The following is an 18,739-nucleotide window of genomic DNA, read 5'->3' on the forward strand; positions in this document are numbered from 1 at the left end:
GTGTGCAGGCTTTGCTCCGTTGGATATCTGGATATCGAGCCAGGGTGAAGATAAAGGCTGGAAATGGCCTGGGGGTTAGGGAGAAACCCAACTGAGCTCTGCATAGAATTAAGGAGGTCTTGTGGCAGGAGCATGCTGGTGCTTGGTCCGCGTGGTTGAAATTCAGCTATGAGCCCTGCTGTAGGGCTCTGTGCACCCAAACCAGAGGATGGCAAAGGCACCATGTGTGCTATGTTACACCTGACCCAAGCTGATGGGCCTTTACCAAGGAGAAGTGTGGGATTGGTTGTATTGAACAGGATCCCCAAAATTCTTGCCAGCAGTTTCCTCAGCCCTATCAGGGTCTAACCCCATACATCATAAGCCAGTTTATGCTCCATAGTCAAGAATCCTGAAGCCTGAGAGGAGGGTCAGGTTGGCAGGGAAGGACCTTAAGAAAGATTAGGATGAAGATCACAAAGCAAGACCACAAGAAAGAGGCAAGAGGGGCAGGCAGGTTCAGGAGCCTTTATTGAGGGTCCTCAGGGGAGGTGTCAGGGCTCTGGAGCTTAATGCTGGACTCTTCGAATGGACTGCAGCAGCCCGGTGTGGGCCTGCGTGCCAAATTCACTGTAGGTACGGAATTCCCCACTGTGCCGGTCCCGCTCCAATACATACTGGTAGCCTCGGTAGCCTGGGTACTGGTAGGCCACCCACCTAGGCCAGTGAGAGCACAAGGGTGGTAAGCAGACTCTGCCCCCACCCCCACCAATGTCCCCCATTAGTAGCCCTCCTTTCTCAGCCCCCATCCCCCCAGCTCCAAAACCACTGCTTCAATTTTCCCTACATGGATCTCTCCCTGCCTGGCCCACTGCTCCAGGTCTTCTTATCATGGTTCTCCCCTCATCCTCTATTCCCATCCTCCATTGCCTCCTCATCTGTCTTTTTAAAAAACCCTTCCTCTCTCCCCACATTGGCTCCCTGACTCCTATCTTCTACTACCTGCCCCCCACAGTCTGTCTCCATCATCTCACTTCCCCCAGTCCCCAACATCTCTTTACCATGTCTCTTAGCACCCCATCACCTTTCCCAACCCCCCTCCATGGTGCCCATTGCCTCCCTTCTCTTCTCATCTCCCTTGTTCCAGTCCCAGGACTCACGCTCCAGAGCTGACTTTGAGAGAACCCACATCCTTGCTGGCCCAGCCCATGGAGGGCAGGGATGGGTAGTCATCGCTGAGTTCAAACTTGCTGCCCTGGAAGTTCTCCCTCTCAAACAGTGTCACACGGCTGTCACTGTGATTCTGGAAGGTGAGAGTGGACAGGTCAGGCCCTTCAAAGAAGTGTTAATGGGTACATTCTCAGCCCCTCTTTCCCCACGTCGCCTCCCAACACAGCTGTGCAGACACTTTGGCTCCACAGACATTCCCAGAGATCACTCCGTCAGGTCCATAGCAGTCTGGGAAGCTGGGATGCTCAGAAGTCCCCAGCCTAGTCCCTTCTATGGCTTTGGGTGGAGGTGGTGAGACTGAGCATTTCCCAGAGACCTTTCCAGGTCAGGGCAAGAAGGCATCTTGCAATATGGACCTATTTGCAGAAGGAAAATCAGAGATCCTGAGAGAAATTTGGCCCATTAACCAAGACAGTTTTCCTAAAGGTCTCATTGACTACTCAATCCCCTGCCCAGCACCTTGGGTACAGCCTCTCACAGGATTGGGCCCAGCTAAGGGATGCCAGATGCCAGAACCAGAATAGACAGGCCAGGGCATCAGAGTTGGTTGGGTCTTGCCTTCCATAGCCCTACGGCCTTCCCCTCCTGGAATGGAGAAGCTAGGCTGAGTCAGCATTTGCTCTTTGCCCTTTACCTCTCAGCCGCAGGCCTCAACAGTACGGTACCTAAGTCAGCACAAGTGAGAAGTGAGAGCCTCACCTCCAGTGACTCATCTGATTCATTTGATTCATTGCCAACCCTTCCCCCACATACACACACACACAGACTGACCCCTTTTCACCAGTGAACCCTGAATGGAGTTCTAGTCTCATCTTCATGTTAACCCTTGCGTCCGAGGGCAAGACACTTTGCCCTTCTGAGCCGCATTTCCACACCTGTATATGAGGCTAACAGCAGCCGCCCCAACCTTGCAGGACAGTGTGATGACAGAAGCACTCTCTCATAGGTGTGGAGGACACAAAGGGAGGAACAGTAGGTGCTCAAGACTGGCCCCGTCTCGGTGCTGTCCGTGGTGCTGATTTTGGGCACCTGACTTAGGCCCACTTTCTGAACTTTTGGAGACTCTTCTGGTTCTGGGAAGTAATGCCACTACCACCCGTCTAGGAATTGTATTTACACATCTCCATACAGTGACTGGACAGCCTTTCTGAGGCACCACGGTGGGGTCAGGGCCTGGAGCTAGGAGCTAGGAGGCAGAGGGGCAAGGGGAGGGCTGTGCTTACCGCGCAGAGCACTGGCCGGAAAGAGAGCAGCTGGTCGCTGTGGTGGCCACCACTGCCGCTCCAGGCGCTCCAGCAAGGATAGTCACCCTTCTCCAGAATGAACTGCTGTCCCTGGAAGTCGGGGTACTCAAAGGCCACCCAACTGGGGAAAGATAAAGGAAACTGGGAGGCATCTGCCCCAGCCTCACTCCTTCCCCCCCACCCTCATCCCCATTGTGTTCGAAAAGACTGAAACCAATCTTTTTCTCCAACCCCAGGCCTGACATACACAGCTCACGGCACTCTGGCCCCCTCTAGAAGCTAGAGACACTAAACCACCTGCTATCCAGGGTTTGAGGGACCCAAGCTTCCAGCTTAGGCTCCCCAGGTTGGAAGGAATTTTCCAGCTTCTGAAGATCACCTAACCAAGAGTTCCTAACTCAAAGATTTAGGTGCCTGCAAAGGTAGGTGTAGGAATCCCCCAAACCTGCAGTAGCGATCTGTGATAGCAACAACCTGCAAAAGTCAGGGGCCTCAGCTCTCCTGAGGGCCCCAGGCTCTCAGAGACAAGGGTGGAGCGAGAGGAAGGAATTTGGCTTCTTTTATTATACCAAGCGCAGAGCCATCTAACTCTGCACAGAGAAAAACTCTGGGGAGGAAATAACTACACTGGGAGCCAGTTCAGGGTTCAGGCTGGTCCCACGGGGCGTCCGCAAAGGGTTGCCTCTCGCCTATATCCCTTTAGTTCACATGGTTTGTCTTGTGGCGCACAGGGAGTTCTGGGGAAGCCAAGGGGTTCCCCATGTGGGTCGGTCTCTCTCAGGCAGGGCTAACAGTCTGGGAAACGGAGGGCTGAGAGCTGAGGTCCCAGGCTTGGAGCTTAGGCCAGGGGAGCCCCGCGCGTCCCAACCCAGCCCGACCCCTCCTGAACCATCACTCACGCGCCATTTTCCACCTTGACAGAGCGCACCCTGCGCAGGCCTCCGCGCTCCGCGATGTTCGCGCAGTCGCTCAGCAGCCGGCAGCGGCGGCCCTGGAAGTCCTCCTCGTCCCAGAGCGTGAGGCTGGCGGGCGCTGGGCCCGGCGCGGGGGCGCTGCTCATGCCTCTGCGGGCGAGAAGGGCGGGATCAGAGGTTCAGCGTCCAACGGCCCCCCTCCGGGGCCCAGGCCCGCCCAACCCAGGTCGGGGGTGAAGAACTCCCGGCCGCACCGGGCTGCTAGCAGCTCTCCCTCACCTCGCCCTCCCCCGCCCCGGAGAGACCCTGCCCCAGCCCCGAGTATTCACCGGGTGGGGTGAGGGCTGGACTGACGGAAAATGGAGAGGCTGCGCGCGGGCCCGGCGGCGTGCGGGGCTTTATACTGGGCCTCGCCCCCCCTCCCCGCATTCTCTCCCGCTGGGGTGGGGGAGCTGAGTCAGCGGGCAGGCTGCGGTCAGTTCTCGTGTCCTCTGGGGGAGCCCAGGCCTTTCCCACAGCCTCCAATCTGGCCCCAGCCCTCGGGGATCACAATAGAAAGTGCTGAGGCACACGTCCCGCGCCCGCCGCAGCTGAGGCTGACTCCGCTTTTTCTTTTTTGGGGGACTGAGCCAGGCAAGGCGCACCCGACCTCTGGGCAGGTCGCGCCCTCCCTGGCCCAGACCTTTAGTGATTGAGGTACCAGGCCACTCTGGGGCCACCCGGCTAAGACCGCGAATTCTTGACTTGAGGCTCGGAAGTTGTTCCCAACGTCTAAACTCCACCTCTTCCTCAGGCCTACGTCGAGGCCTCTCTTTCGAGCGACGCTGGACGGGGTCAGACGCGGCTCTCCGCAAGCGACTTTCCTCACACCCCTCAGTCCTCTTTCCCACTGTGGCTCCTTTCCTCCCAAGCTTGAGTTCCCAGACCCGGCTCGGCGCTCCGGAAGTTTTCTTGCGCGAAGGGGCCAAGAGAAGGCAATGACCAGGACTCACCGCGAGGCGGCGCTGAGCTCAGGAAGCAAAAACCGCCCTAGGGAGGGCGCGGATTTAGGAAGCGCTTAGAAATAATAGTAACTAAGGGAGTGGCTCACTGTGGTAGGTAGAATGTTTCAACCTCAGGGCTACGCTTCCAGTCGCCAGACAGAGCTCCAGGGTCTGGTCGGGACCTGAAGGTCCTAGGCTCTTGCCCTCAATCCCAGTGCCCTGTGTGGTGGGGAGAAGGGTGGCAAGTGGGGGAAGGAGAGGAGAAAGAGGAAAGGCTTGGGGCCTCCAAGGGAAGCTGCAGGGAGGACATTTCCTCCCAATTCACAGCCGAATTTCCTAATCATCATAGCTGTCTGGCAAAATTGTGAGCTTTCCTTAACGGAGGGGCTATTTCAGCGGAAGTGGAGGGGAGAGTGAGAAGGGAGCTACTATTTTGTTGTAGGTGTTCAACAAGAGTCCAGTGAGGTAGGCTTGGACATATAGACGTGGAAACTGAGGCACCAGGGGGCACTGGGCCTCCTCCACATTCCCACGGCTCTTACCACTCAACATTCTGTGACTAAAAGGACTCAGGCCAGATGCAGCTGCCCCAGCTCCTGGCAGTCTACCATGCTGGCCAGCCATCCTTTCTCCCAACTGCCAAGTTCATTCCCACCTCAGAGCCTCTCATTACCTGGGGTGTCTTAGTCACAAGATCTTGGCAAGCTGGCTCGTTTGCTACCTCCTGGGTGATGCTGTTCCTGGCATTTACTGTTCATCATATCACCTTGTTTTCTTTATAGTGTTTATCACTCTCTAAAGTTGTCTTCTTTGTCTTTTGTTTATGAGTGTTTGTGGGTGCACCGAGGGTCTCCCTTACTTGAGTGTAAGCTCCATTTAAGGGGGCAGGGGTTATATCAGTCTTGTTCTTTGTTATCCTCAAACCCAGCACAGTACTGGACACAGAGTAGGTGCTCAATAAAACTTGAGTGAGGGAACAAACTGGTCAGGCTGGGCCAAATGTCCATGGGGGAAGGGGTATTGAGGAAATTCCCCAATGAGAGCGCAAGGGTAATGGTTTGCCCACTCTACCCCCCTCCCCGTCCCCAAAATTCTGGAGTGCTGAGAACAAGCGCTGGGAGCCACTGGAGCCTCCCTTGGGTCTCTCTTTTTACTGGTGAGGAATTGCTATTGAGGATCATAAGGTGTGTGAAGGTGAATGCCAAGAATAAAGCGCCCTAAAACAGGAGGAGTAAAGTCCAAGTTAGGAAAGTTTGCGTCACAGCAAGGACGACCACAGCCAGGCTTGACTGGAGATGGGGTCGGAAGCACGCCCAGTCCACGGATTCCCTACTCCAGAGGGGGTTTGGAGAAACACAAATAGGGTATAATTTCCCCAAAACCCATAAGGGAGGAATACAGACTGTGGAGGGAGGCCAGAGCCCGTTCTGGATTCTTCGTGTCCTGGCCCTTGCACTTGGTCTCACAAGTCGGGACTACGGACGTGGCGGGAGGTGAGAACCGAATCTCTCCTTCCCTCCCTCTCCCTCCCTCCTCCACCTCTATCGGGCAATTCTGGATTCGGCCGCCAGGGGACGCGAGCGGGCCGCGCTGGGGGGGAAGCCGGCAAGGTGGGGTGGAGGGGAAGGGGGAGTTGGTGGGAGGCTGAGGGCCGAGGGGCGGCGCGCGCGGGTGGCGAGTGCGTCAGGCTGTGCGTCTGCGCTGGTCGGTGACGAGGGCGCCGGGTGTTAGCCTCAAGGGTGCGCAGGTGTCTGTCAGAGGATGGACGCTGCGTCTGCGGGAGCTGGGGCTGGGGGCCTGGGCACGGCCCTGAGATCAGGATTCCACCTGATGGGCAGTTTGCAATCCAGCTGTGGGCCAGACGACCACATGCTACAGGAGGGGTGTGTGTGTGTGTGTGTGTGTGTGTGTGTGTGTGTGTGTGTGTCGGCCAGGGAAGTAGTGGGGAGGTAGTAATAGCTGAGATCCAAATTAGAATTAGGAGTCCAGCTGGGATTTGGGGTGGAGACCCTTCGTGTGAGAAAGGTTTCCTTTCTAGTCCTAAATCCTGAGCTTGGTCTGCTCTAAGAAGGTGTGAGGCATTAGCCAGCCTCTTCCCTCCTGTGTACCTCAGTTTCCTCATCAGAAAAATGGTCTGTGGGGCCCCCAGTCCATGGCCTTTAGTTCTACAGCTGTCTGTGACCAGCTCTCTCAGAAATGGGCACACCCACCAAGACCACCAATAGCCAGTTGCCTAGATCTCTCTCAGGGTCCCCACATCCCCCAGACCTTCCCCCCCCACACCCCCCGGCTCTGGGTTTCAAAGTCATGGAGAAAGGGAAGAATGAGCCACTGAAGGAGAAGGGGCTGTCAGGCAGGCCTCCCTGGTGTGCTGGAATAGGACTCTGGGATCCTTGTCCCTTTTTCGTGCTATGGACCCCCTCCCAGCCTCCTTTCTCCACGAGGCTGATCCAGCTCCAGCCCCCCAGCTTCCCCCCACCCATTCCCCTCCTAGCCCCCTTCTTCCCCCCAGCAGCTGGTCCTGTTTGTTTTCCCTGATCGGTTGCGCTCAGAGCTTCCTGAAGGATGGATGCACAGGTGGCTTTGTTTGCCAGCTCAGCACCCTCACCCCCACCTCCTCCCCATCCGCAGCCTCAGCCTTTGGGCGTGGAGGGGGAAGTTAGGCAAAAAAAAAAAAATAGTGTCCCCAGATCTACACCTCCAGGAGACCTCAAGACCTCATAGGGATCTCATCACCCTCAAAGAACTCCCCATCCCCACCCTCTCCAGTCCTTCATCTCATATGGGGACTTTTGCTCCCATAGAGAAATCTTCAGGACCACCCTCCCCACGATTCTACCAAGACACAAATCCCACAAGGTACCTTAAGATCCCACAGAGAAACCCTCAGACTCAATCCTGTGTCCTCAGCACCTGCAACCCTCAGATCCCACTCAGAGCCCCATCCCATCCGGGGACATACAGATCTGATAAAGAACCCCTCAACCTGATCCTGGGCTGCCACCCAGGTCTCTATCCCATATAAAGGCCCTGAGAGTCCCCAGAGACATCTCCCTCAGAGCCCCATCCCTGAACAGCCCTACTTCTCAGTACTGCTGGGCAGCTTAGAAGCGCCCAGTGGCCAATGTCTTCTCAAGTTGGCCCGCTCCCATCCCTTACCCCTCATTTCACTGGGAAATCAGCCACGGCTTCGAGTGACTGATGATGCAAATTCTGTGACTGGTGCCCTCCCCCTCCCCTGGTCCCCTCACCAGCCTCTCCTTTGCAGCCCTGTTCCTCCACCCCAGGCCCCCACCCCACGTCTGGAGCCAGGAACAGGCAGATGAGCACCTTCCCTGGGGCTGTGAGGTCTGGTCTCCTGGGAGACAGAGATAACTGAGTGAGAGATCAGCTCAGTTCAGGCAGGGTCCGACAGCTGGCCCAAAAGAGGGGGGTCCTGAGGGAGTGCGATCCCCACCCACACACCCGTTGTCCTTCCCTGCTAGAAACAGAGCCCCTCTTCTCTGCCCCTCAATGGGGACGTGGAGCTAGCTACCATCCAGGGAGATGGGCGGCGGCTTCCACTACCGCCCACTCCGCAGGCACAAAGCGGTGGGGCTCACACAGGGCAGCAGGGAGAGGGCACGCACACACGCGCATTCACGCAGTTCCAGGCACAGGGACAGATCCCACCCGCATCACGGGTGAGCACTCTCCTAGGATTAAATAGACCCCCAAAGTCACACTCATTTATGGGCAGACACTTGTTCACTCACTTGTTCCTCAGACATTTAATAAGATGTACCACATGTCCCTCTGTACTGGCTGTCGGAGTCACACACAAGTGTGCCCTTGTGACTTACACTTGCACCTATCCCATTCCACGGTCACCGAGAGAAGGAGAGAAGGCCGTTCAGTCACCTGCCCACGATCAAACAGATGCCGGAGGGTTAAGAGTGCTCTGGCGTCTTGCACTGATGCCTGCGGTCACATCAAAGCTCCACTGCTTATCAGTTGCACTCTACTCCTCAGTTTTTCCTTCTGTAAAATGGGAACCATAGTCTTAAAAACTGTTGTGAAGATGTAAGAGCATGTAAAAACAGAACCGGCCTGCAGTATGGACCCAATAAATGTTAGCTGTTATTGCCACTGTGGTTGTGGTTATGACTGGCTTTGCTGCATGGCTTCCTTTCCCCCATACCCCCAGGCCTGGCTGGGATGGAGATTGGAGTCAGGGCCGCAAGCATAGCTCTGGGATCTGCATGCCCCTTCCCACATTGGCCTTGTGGAAGCCAGCTTAGCACTCGGGATGGGGAGCCTTCCTGCCTCACCGCATTCAAGCCCCTCTGCTCTTTATCTCAGTTTGGAAGGGTTGGGAGGGTCAGAGGGGGCTATCTCAATTTCCTTTCCTCCGCCCTTCTGGGAAAAGCACTTGGGACTGGAATTGGAGACCTGACTTCTGGTCCCTGTGCTCTTCTGGCTCCATATGTGCCCTTGGGCAGGTCACTCCCTCTCTTGAGGCCCCAGTTTTGTACTAACTGCTGATCATGGAGGGGCCTCCCACCCCTGACTGCTGGGATCCTGTGATGCCTCAGGAAAGCTCCCTCCCCTCCCCACCCAGCCTCTGCACACACCCGCCCCACCCCCCAGCCAGAGTGAGGGGGCGAGTTGCCAAGGTCGCCATGGGGACTAATCTCTAAGAAGGTCAGTGAGGTTCTGGTCCTACCTTGGTCGGATGGGGATTAGCACCTGGTTATGACCTCCCCCCTCCACTGGTGCCTCCACTCCCAGGTCTCCTGAGTCTCACGTAGACCCTGGGCAGAGGTTCCAAGGCTGGGCCACAACCAGTAGGTGGGTAGGGGACAGGTCGGCTGCCAAAACTGTCTCTGTAGCTGTGGCCAGGAAAGAAAAGGGCAGAGATGGGCTCAGACCCATGCCCCTCGCTGCTCAGTGTCCAGCGGGGACTGAGCCTTGCCCCTCTTTGTCTTTTGCCCTTTAATGGGGAGAGATGGGTCTCCCAAGAGAAGAGTATCAGCCCTACCCCCTGGCTGTAGAGACCACCTCTCTCTCTCCTCTCTTGGGGGTAATTTCCCCCAATGTGGGGTTGGAGGCTGTTCTCACTTGGTGGACCCCTACCTCCACACACACCAGGCCTTCACCTCCGGTTACCCTGACCTTTGACCTGGCATCTTCACATCTCCCCATCTCTCCGAATTGTACGTCTCTGGTTATGTCTGGTTGCCTCTGTCCTTCTTCTCTGGTTTCTCTCTGGTTGTCTCTGCCCTCTCCCTAGCTCTGGCTTTCATGGGGGCCTGGGGAGGGCTGCAGCCTCTCCAGGTCCTGAAATCTCCCCTGGGTCTCCCATCCCTCTGGGCTGCATCCTCTGTCTGTCCTTCTGCCCTGCTTGTGTTTTCTGCTCTCCTTCTCCCCTTCCCATTTCTCCTCCGTGCTCTCCCAGTCCCGCGGCTGCCCACACTCCAACTGCTCAGTCCCTTTTCCCCGCTTCCTCCACTACCTGTCCCCTCCCCCGCCTGGGGTGCTGACAGGGATGACAGGAAGCAGGCTCCGGCTGGGAGCAGGAAGGGGGAGGGGTAAGGGGGCCGCTCGAACACCAGCTGCTGAGCACCCCACCCCCACACAAGCCCCGCACCTGCAGGCCAGCCTGGCGCCTGGAGTCTCCGCCCCTGGCCGGGCAGGGAGGAGGGACCTGGACGAGAGGCCCGATTTCTGGCCTCCGTCAGGAAATGCGGGTCTTGGGGATAGGGGGTGGAGGTCTGGGGAATTTAGGCCCCTGGGTGGGGGGGAGGCAGGGGCTCTGTCACGAGGGCAGACCCAGCCCACTGGCGGCCTCATTCTTCCCGACCCCCCCACCCCAATGACTGTGTGGTGGAAGAGGGTAATTTCAGGGGGAGCTCTCTTCATTGTGCAACCCCAAGATCTGAAATCCCAGCCCGAGGTGGGGAGCTCTAGCCCCCTTCCATGATTAGGGAGGGGAAGAGGAAGCCCTCACAGACCCAGGAAAGATGTGCCAGGGCCAGGCCCGGCCCCTGATAGGCAAATCATCGGGCCAGGCAAGGAGCAGAGGGCTGGGCCCAGCACAGAAGCCTGGTCAGAGAGGGCAGGATGGGGGCTGCACACCCCAGCCTGGGGACCCATAGATGCCTCCCTCCCCAGGGCTGCTGCAGTCCGCCCCCTCCCAGAACTGCCTGGAATCTGTCAGAGCCATCTCGTCCCCTCCCCCTCCCTTTCCTCTGCACAGAGGACTCAGCAGATCCCACGGGGCCTGCGGGTAGTGGGTGGGGATGGGGGGGAGGGGCGGGGGACAGGTAGAAGGGACAAGACAGCACCTCCCCGAACATCCAAAATGGAGCTGGAAGGGACCAGTGACTCCCGACCTTCCTTCGTTCTCTCTCCCCTCCCCTCTCTCTCCTGGTGGTCAGGGTTGGGGGGGACTAGGTCTGCCTGGGTGTGTGGTGGTATAGTCCATACCCCATGATGCTTCCTCGCTCTAAGGGGAAGCTAGCTCCTTACTGCTAAGGCTTCTCTCCACTTCGGACCTACAACAAGCCCCTCTCTCTGGGGCTAGATCAGCATCACCATCAATTTTGGGGAGGAGGAATGGAGGACACCCCGGGGTCAAAGGACAGAGACTCGGCTAAAGGCTCAGACTGACCTCAGGCTGTGTGTGGAACCCTCAGTTCTAGACTCTCCAGGCGGGAGGCCAGGGTCTAGGGCAACCTCCACTCCCTCCCCCATGTCAGACCTTAGCGCTTGGAATCACTGCAGAAGGGGGCCAGTCTGTCTGAGGTTTGGGCTGTGGCTAATAACCCATGGGTTCCTGCCTAGGAAGAGGGCCATTCACACCCACCTTCACCCCACCTGTAGCTGCATGAAACAGGCGGCCTTGGGATTATGGAGTTTAGGAAAGGTGGTGAGCTGAGGTCCCTGGGGACCCCATCTGGCAAGGGCTGCGGGACCCCATGTTTGTCCTTTTCAATCAGTCTGTCTGTCTGTCTCACACATAGGAAGACCGAGAGGGGCCAGGGAGATGGCAGGGAGTGAACCCTCAGGATGTCAGCACCAAACAGATCTGGAGAAGCACACTTGATCTTCATTCTGGCTCTAGCTCTCCCAACCCAGCTTTTCCACACCCCACAGCTACTGCTCCAACCTCTTGAGGGCCTCCAACTTCCCAGGTCAGGTGGCTCAGAATTATTGCTGGAAGCCCAGAAACCAGGATCTGGGGACCGGGGAGGCACTCCTGGCAGGCCAGACCAATCCCTCTCATTGAGCAAAGAGGAAAACCCGAGGAGAGGCTGGGAAATGACTTGCCCAAGGCCACAGAAGTCGCTGGGGCAGAGCGGGACTAGAAGCTGGGTTTCCACTTCCAGAGGGCTCCTGTTTCTGCCACAGCCCCTTATGCCACCCGGTGGAGCCTGCTCGGCCGGCCCCATATTACCCGGAATCAAGCCGGGCAGCCCTGGAGTTGCGGGCAGGACAAGGCAGGGCGGGCGGGGCCGGACGGGAGCCGGATCTCCCCTGGGAGCGGCGCACAGCCTCTCCGACCCGTACGGCGGCGGCGGCGGCAGGTGCCTGCGTGGCGGTCGGGCCCGGCCCCCGGGCGAGTGCTGAGAGGCCACCCCTGCCTCACGCGAGCCGAACGAACAAAACGCTCAGGTCCGGTTTGTGCGAGGGGCTCGTCGCGGGGCGGGAGCGGAAGGCCGGGGGGCCTGGCTGTGGCCCTGCGCGATCTCCTGGTCCTGGTCTTCTGCGAGCGCCGTGGCACACAGCGCACCGCTAGCCGCCGCCCTCACCTGCGCGCATCTGCGGCTGACACGTCGCCCGCCCAGGAGCGCACCTGGCCCGCCCCTCCCTGCCTCCCTTCCTGGCCACCCTTCACCTGGCCGGGCTCTGCTTGGCTTGGTCCCCAGCCCACTCCCCGGAGCTTGTGCAGGAGCCTGGGCTCAGCGCGCTCTTATACGGCCTGCTCAGTCCCCGCCCCTACACACACACATACACACACACACTCACACCTGTCCGGGCGCCCGTTTGCTCGGAGCAAATATTGACTCAGAGGAGGCGGAGCGCCCCCACCCCCTCCCCGCCCCCGCCTGGGTTCTGGGGCCGGAGCTCTTCCGAGGCCTTGGCTGCGGGGAGGGGGGGGTGTCGGGGACCTGGGCGCCTCTGGAACAACACCAGATGTCACTTTTCCACCCACCTGCCTGGAGGGGGGGGGGAGGAGTTGCAGAGGACAGAGGCTGCCGGGAGGAGGTTAGGGGGAGCGGGAGGTGGGTATCCTAGGGAAGGCGGGACATCATCTGGGCTGGGGATTCAAATTCACGATGGGAGTCGCTTAGTAGGGCCTGTGGCCTGCTGTCTAGCTGTGACCTCCACCCGCGTCCCAGAGTGTAGCTCTTAGCCCTCCGCGACGTGCCTCGGTTTCCCTTCTTTCTCAACCTCTCATCACAGTCCCGGGGAGCCCGACGGATGTCGAGAAAAGGCTGGCGATGGAGGGACCGAGCCTCGGAGCAGGCGCAACGGTGAAAGGGGAGGGGTGGTCACCTCGCCCTGCTGCCACCTGCTGCGCCGATAAGGCCTGGCGCTCAGTTCCCGTCCCCCAGGCAATGCTGGGGCAAAGGCCAGTTAGGCCCCGCCGGAAGCGCCCTCCACTGGCCAAACCAGGTCCAGCGCCCGGCAGCGAGCAGCCGGAACTCTGGCCCAGCTGCGCTGTGGAGGGGAGAGAAGCAACCTCCCAGCACCCAAGGCTGCAACGAGTCGCTGCAGTCCGCCTCAGCCGCTCCAACCATCTGTCCCTCCCAGAGCGCGCTCGAGAATTCCTCCTACGTCGGGGAAATAAAGTCAAGGCAGATACAGAAGGCCAGATGCTTTAGTGGTGGGGCGGTGGAGAGGGGGGCCCTGAGGGCAGCAAGTCGGAGGGGCTGGGCTGTGGCATCCTCAGAGAGTCGTTAGGGGGCCGCGCCACCAGGCGGGGCACCTCGGCATGCTGCAGCCCGAGGGCCGCCGCCGAAAGCAAGTCGGGAGTCTCAATCCTGGAAGACAGAAAGCCCCAGGGAGAGGTTGGAAAGAGGCTTCGGGCCAAGCCTGCCCGCCCCTGCCGCCCCTCGGGCGCAGTCGGCGCCCCCACCTGGAAACGCTGAGCGGCGGCAGGGCGATGACGCGCGGCCGCGAAGTGAGCACCACCTCCCCGCGGCTCGCCTCCACCAGGATGTTCTGGATCATGTTCTCCAGCAGCGCCTCCTGCAGGTTGGCGAACGCCGGGAGCCTGCGGGGGGTGGGGTGGGGAGGGCGGGGTGGAGGATGCGGTGTCAGCACCGCCGTCGACGGGGCTCGCCTCCTCCGCGGATTCTCATTCCACTCCCCGCCCTCTTAGCACTATAAGGCATCCTTGTTCCAATTTTTCAGACGCTCAAATTGTGGCTTAAAGGGACCAAGTTGCCAAACGTCCTGCTGCTGGAACAAGTGGTGGGACCGGAGCCCAGGCAACTGTAGGTCCCATCTCAGGGCCACGTGTGGGGAGAGGCATCAAGCTGTGAGAGGGGCCCAAGGGACTGGGTGGGGCCTAAGGAATCCCTACACGGACAGGGAGGGCCACAGAGCAGCCCCAGGCAAAGGCCCTCTGGGAAGCAGTGGCACTTCTCTCCTGGCTCTAGAAACCCACTGAACGACCCCCTGGAAGTGGTGTGCTAGAAAATGTTAACAGCTGGGTCTTGGAGGGAAAGACTAAAGCTCAGAAGGCCTTCAGCTACCAGCGGGATGTCAGTGAATGCGGAGCTGGGAAGAGCCTTACACCCAGACAGAGGCTGGCCCCAGCACCCCACTGCCTACTGGGATCCTTCTGCACATCCTGCCGTGCGAACCTTCGTCTGGGTCTGGCTGCTCACCGGCTGGTCGTCTCCTTCTCATCCTGTTCTTGCTCCTCTTTCACCATGACCTTCAGCTGCTGCTGCCACCGCCATTTCAGGGACTCCTGGGCCGTGGGCTGCAGTGTGGGCTCAGTCCCCGTCCAGGGCACCTTCTCTTCCTTCTCCCCCTCCTCCTCCTCCTCCTCCCCTCTGCCTGTCTCCTCCTCTTCCATCTCCTCCTCTTCCTCCTCTTCCTCCTCCAGCTCCTCCTCTTCCTCTTCACTCTTCTCCTCCTCTTCCTCCATTTTCTTCTCCAGCCTCAGTTTGTCATCCTCAGACTCCTTGTCTCTGCTGGCCTCCCAGCTGCTGGAGGATGGAGACAGGACTGGTGCTAACTGCAGGGTGTTGTTCTGGGCCGTGAACTTGGCTGACTGCTCATTCCAGAACTGGCAGAAGTAAGGCATCTTCTCCACCAGGCTTTGGTCCACAGCCTCATGGAAGATCTTGTCTTCTAGCAGACCCCTGCGTGGCAGGGAGGAGGAGGAGACCCTTGCCAAGAGGCCTTGAAAGGGGGCTTTGCACACCCTGTGGGGCTCTGGCTTCAGAGTTCCTCGAGGGGCAGTTCTGACTTCTATGTCTACAAATGGGTGCTTGATGTGGGAGGCCAGCCCTTAAGTCAGTTGCCCCGCCCACCCGTCCTTTGGAGGAAGGCTTCTCTGGGCTCCGTGGGTTCTTAGAGGCAGAGCCAGGTCAGAGTTACACAGATAAGGGACAGGAACCCCGGGGGAAACAGTGAACTGGCTCAGACCTTATCTACTAGCCCTGGACAGGACAGAACTCAGGATCCAGCCCCGAGGATCCTTCTAGCAAGCTCCATTACAGCTGCCCCATACTGCAGGGCCTGGGGCCACCAGTGGAAGGATCTTGAGAGGAAGTTCTATTTTTCAGGAAAGGAAGGGCTGGGGCTTCAGGGGCCGTGGGTGGACACAGAGCTGGCTGAATGAGCTGCTGAGATGAGGGGGATGGTGAGGGTCCAGGGGGGTTACCTGATGATGGCGGTGAGACAGTCAATCAGGAGCTGCTTCTCCTGCTTGGAGACGGGGGCCCAATTGTCTGGGGATTCTCCCTCAGAAGCCTCCAACTCCTCCTTGGGGTATTTCCTCTTTGGCAGCTCCCTGGAGCAGGCCATGACATTCTGAGTGGCTTGGGCAAGCCACCAGGCTGGGGGTAGGGTTATGAGCAGTGGTGGTGACCATGCAGTCATGAGAACATAGATGAGCTTTGGACAGCCCCCCGCCTTGGCCCAAGTGTAGTGCTACTGCATTTGGGGACCGAAGCCCAAACCTCAGGGTTGGCGCAGGACCTGGAGAGGTTCCAAATTGGAAAGGGGAGGTAGGAGGTGGGGCAGGAGGCCTGGGTGGGTGCCCCAGGGGGCAGAGACCCCGCCCTCCCTGAGAGTTCACCGGTGCAGGAAGTGCCGGGGAAAGTCGGAGAAGAAGTTGGCCAGGAAGTAGTCAGTGGCATGAGCCCGGGCCGTGAGGCCCAAGCACAGCATGTCTGGCGAGGGCGGCTGGGGACAGAGCCAGAATATCTTCTTCTTTGGGATCTTAAGGTTCCAGCTGACAGGCCGGCTGAGAGGCTGCTGATTCTTGATGGGGGGCAGCGTCTTTGGAAAGGGGAAGACGTGGGTGACAGGGGTGTGAGGACATCACTCTCTCACTGCTGGGTCCCTAGCCCCAACCAGGCCTTTGGAGCCAAATCGGAGTGTGACCCCACCCATTGGCACTTCCATCCCTCCCTTCTAGGCGGCTGGGCCTCCTAGGCCCAGAGGTATCTCTGGGAGCAAGCAAGGACCTCTCAATTTATGCCAAGGAGATGGGGCTTTATGAGCTCACCCTGTACCTCCTCCCAGGTGCACAGGCCCTACAATACGCTCCTCCCTGTGGAAGCAAAGAGCACCGTGCTTAGGGTACAAGAAGCCTAGAGGGACTCCTCTCTTCTCACCTTTCTGCCAACCCATGCGGTGGGGGTGGGGGTGGGGGGCTGGAAGCCAATGCTGGGACCTGCTGCCCTCTTGATCTCACCCAACTCCCAGCCACACCCCCTTCCAGGATCTTCTTTCGGGAAATGCTGCCTGCAGACAAGGAAAATCAGACCACCCACTGGAGGAAAGAAAAGGAGATGCCATCAAATGTATGCAGGTTGTACCAAGGGTGCTTGTCCTTGTGCCTCGGATCACAAATACTCTCCTTTATGAAGATTTAATTCAGAAATCCCTTCTCCCGCACCCTCCAGACATGAGTTGCATTCATAGTTGGGCCAGAGCTTCAGAGGGGAGCGGTGCCTCCCTGGGGACTGAGTGTGGTGAGTGCAGAGGTGATCAAGGTGCAAGAATACCAGCACAAGGGGGCTGGGAAACTGGAGGAGGGACCAAGGGGGCTGTTCTGTCTCACGTTTACTCTCCGGCTCCCCTACAGATACGAATAGCCTGCTTAGTGCGTGCTTACTGCTCACACAGCTGTAGGCACTGTATGTGTTTAGCTCATTCAATCCTCACAACGGTGCTGTGAAGCAGGCACTATTTTACTTGCATTCAAAATATTTTCTAAACTTTTATTTTTAACCTTCTTAATATGGAAAATTTCAAATGTATAGGAAAGTAGAGAGAACGTACAGAGTCCTCCGTTACCCACCACCCAGCTTCAACAATCAGCAGCTCATGGCCAATCTTGTCTCATCTGTGCCCCACCTCTGGATTATCTTTTTGTTTTTTTTAGGATTTATTTATTTATTGGGCGCCTGGGTGGCTCAGTTGGTTGGGCGACTGCTTAGGTCATGATCCTGGAGTCCCTGGATCGAGTCCCGCATCGGGCTCCCTGCTCGGTGGGGAGTCTGCTTCTCCCTCTGACCCTCCCCCCTCTCATGCTCTCTGTCTCTCACTCTCTCTCAAATAAATAAAATCTTTTAAAAAAAAGATTTTATTTATTTATTTCAGAGAGAGAGAGCACGCGTGCACACACACTTGTGTGAGCAGGGGAGAGGGGCAGAGGCAGGGGGAGAGAGAGAATCTCAAGCAGACTCCCCACTGAGGGCAGAGCCTGACCTCAATCCCATGACCCTGAGATCATGACCTGAGCTGAAACCAAGAGTCAGACGCCTCCCCAACTGCGCCATCAGGTGCCCCTGGATTATCTTGAAGTCAATCCCAGATACAACATTACCCCTATTTTATAGTTGAGGGAACTGAGACGTTATGTTAAGTAATTTGACCAAGATCCCAGAACTAGAAATCATCAAAGCCAGAATCAAAACTGGGCAACTTGTCTCCAGAGCCTGCCCCCAAAACCCCTGTCCCACACCGTCTTCCATCAGAAGGTGAGTTGTCTTGTCTCCCCTGGGTCCCCGGTGCCCAGCGCTTAGCAGGCACCCATTAAACACTGGCTACATGAGGCAGGGAATGGTCAGCCAGTCTTCTGTGTCCAGAAGAGAGTCTCTTGGGGAGATGCTATGCTTGGTCTAATGAAAGCAAGCTAATCTAGGACAGGCTGACCAGTTTTGCACATAGGACCACCTCACATCATCACCTCTGTCCCCCCTGGTAAGGCCAGTCAGAAAGATCTGTGGTGTTCAAGGCCCACTCTGGCCTCCTCACCTTCCCTTTCCTATCTGTGATGGTGAACTCCACTTCCTGCCGAACTTCCTCATCCTTCCACTCCTGTAGTTCCTTATGGTACTGATTCAGGAGTTTCTGTCGGTATACCTATAGCCCAGGACAAGGAGAGAGAAGGCCAAGGTCTGGAGCACCTGTGTGCTGTGGACCCCCACCCCCCACTCCCCAGGGGCTGGCCCCCGCCTTTCTGTGAAGGTCTAGGGATCTCATAGCCCACCCACATCCCAGTACTGGGAGCTATGCTCCATCCTAGCTTCTCTCTGGTGCTGGTCCTACCTTGCATACCAGGTCTATGCTGTAGAAGCTGGCATGCACTGAGGCCTTCAAGGTCACCACAAATGGGACTGTTTCTTCAGGAGCCACCTTCCCTGTCATGGGACTCACAGACACCTGTTTGGGGGAAGGGGTCTCTGGAGCTTCACAGGAATGGGATAGAGTGGGATGAAATGGAGTGGGTATGATGGGGTGGGATGGGATGGAATGGAATGGGGTAGGGTGGGGTTAGATGGGTTAGATAGGACAAGATGGGATAGGATGGGGTGGGATTCAGTGGGATGGGATGGGGTGGGATGGGGTGGGGTTGGATGGAGTGAGACGGGTGGGACAGGATAAGATGGGGTGGGATGGGGTGGGATGGGGTGGGATGGAATGGGATGGTGTAGGATAGAGTGGGATAAGATGGGATAGGATTTAATGGGATGGGGTGGGAAGGGGTGGGGTTGGATGGAGTGAGACAGGTGGGACAGGATAAGATGGGGTGGGATGGGGTGGAATGGGATGGGGTGGAATGGGATGGGATGGAATGGGATGGGGTGGAATAGAGTAGGGTAAGAGGGGGTGTGATTTAGTGGGATGGGCTGGGATGGAATGGGATAGG

General features: G+C 57.9%; 2 protein-coding genes across 2 annotated transcripts in view; both read right to left on the minus strand.

Annotated features, from left to right (window-relative positions):
* Positions 1–531: 531 nt before the first annotated feature.
* Positions 532–3,722, minus strand: CRYBA2 (crystallin beta A2). Its single transcript, XM_045867341.2, has 4 exons — positions 3,353–3,722; positions 2,433–2,574; positions 1,140–1,282; positions 532–696 (listed from the first exon to the last, which is right to left on the minus strand). Exons 1-4 carry the CDS (start codon positions 3,511–3,513, stop codon positions 549–551), a joined length of 594 nt encoding a protein of 197 aa, XP_045723297.1. The 5' UTR covers positions 3,514–3,722; the 3' UTR covers positions 532–548.
* Positions 3,723–13,211: 9,489 nt separating this feature from the next.
* Positions 13,212–18,739, minus strand: part of CFAP65 (cilia and flagella associated protein 65) — a 33,953-nt gene continuing 28,425 nt past the window's right edge. Inside the window, 8 exon segments of the mRNA XM_064585841.1 lie at positions 13,212–13,379; positions 13,475–13,612; positions 14,232–14,714; positions 15,239–15,367; positions 15,656–15,858; positions 16,120–16,132; positions 17,777–17,952; positions 18,139–18,252. Coding sequence (XP_064441911.1) covers positions 13,217–13,379; positions 13,475–13,612; positions 14,232–14,714; positions 15,239–15,367; positions 15,656–15,858; positions 16,120–16,132; positions 17,777–17,952; positions 18,139–18,252 — 1,419 coding nt within the window. The 3' untranslated portion in view covers positions 13,212–13,216.

Source organism: Mirounga angustirostris, unplaced genomic scaffold, assembly GCF_029215605.1.
Source record: "Mirounga angustirostris isolate CCGP_5_RB_7025 unplaced genomic scaffold, mMirAng1.0.hap1 SCAF_3, whole genome shotgun sequence".
Classification (NCBI taxonomy): domain Eukaryota; kingdom Metazoa; phylum Chordata; class Mammalia; order Carnivora; family Phocidae; genus Mirounga; species Mirounga angustirostris.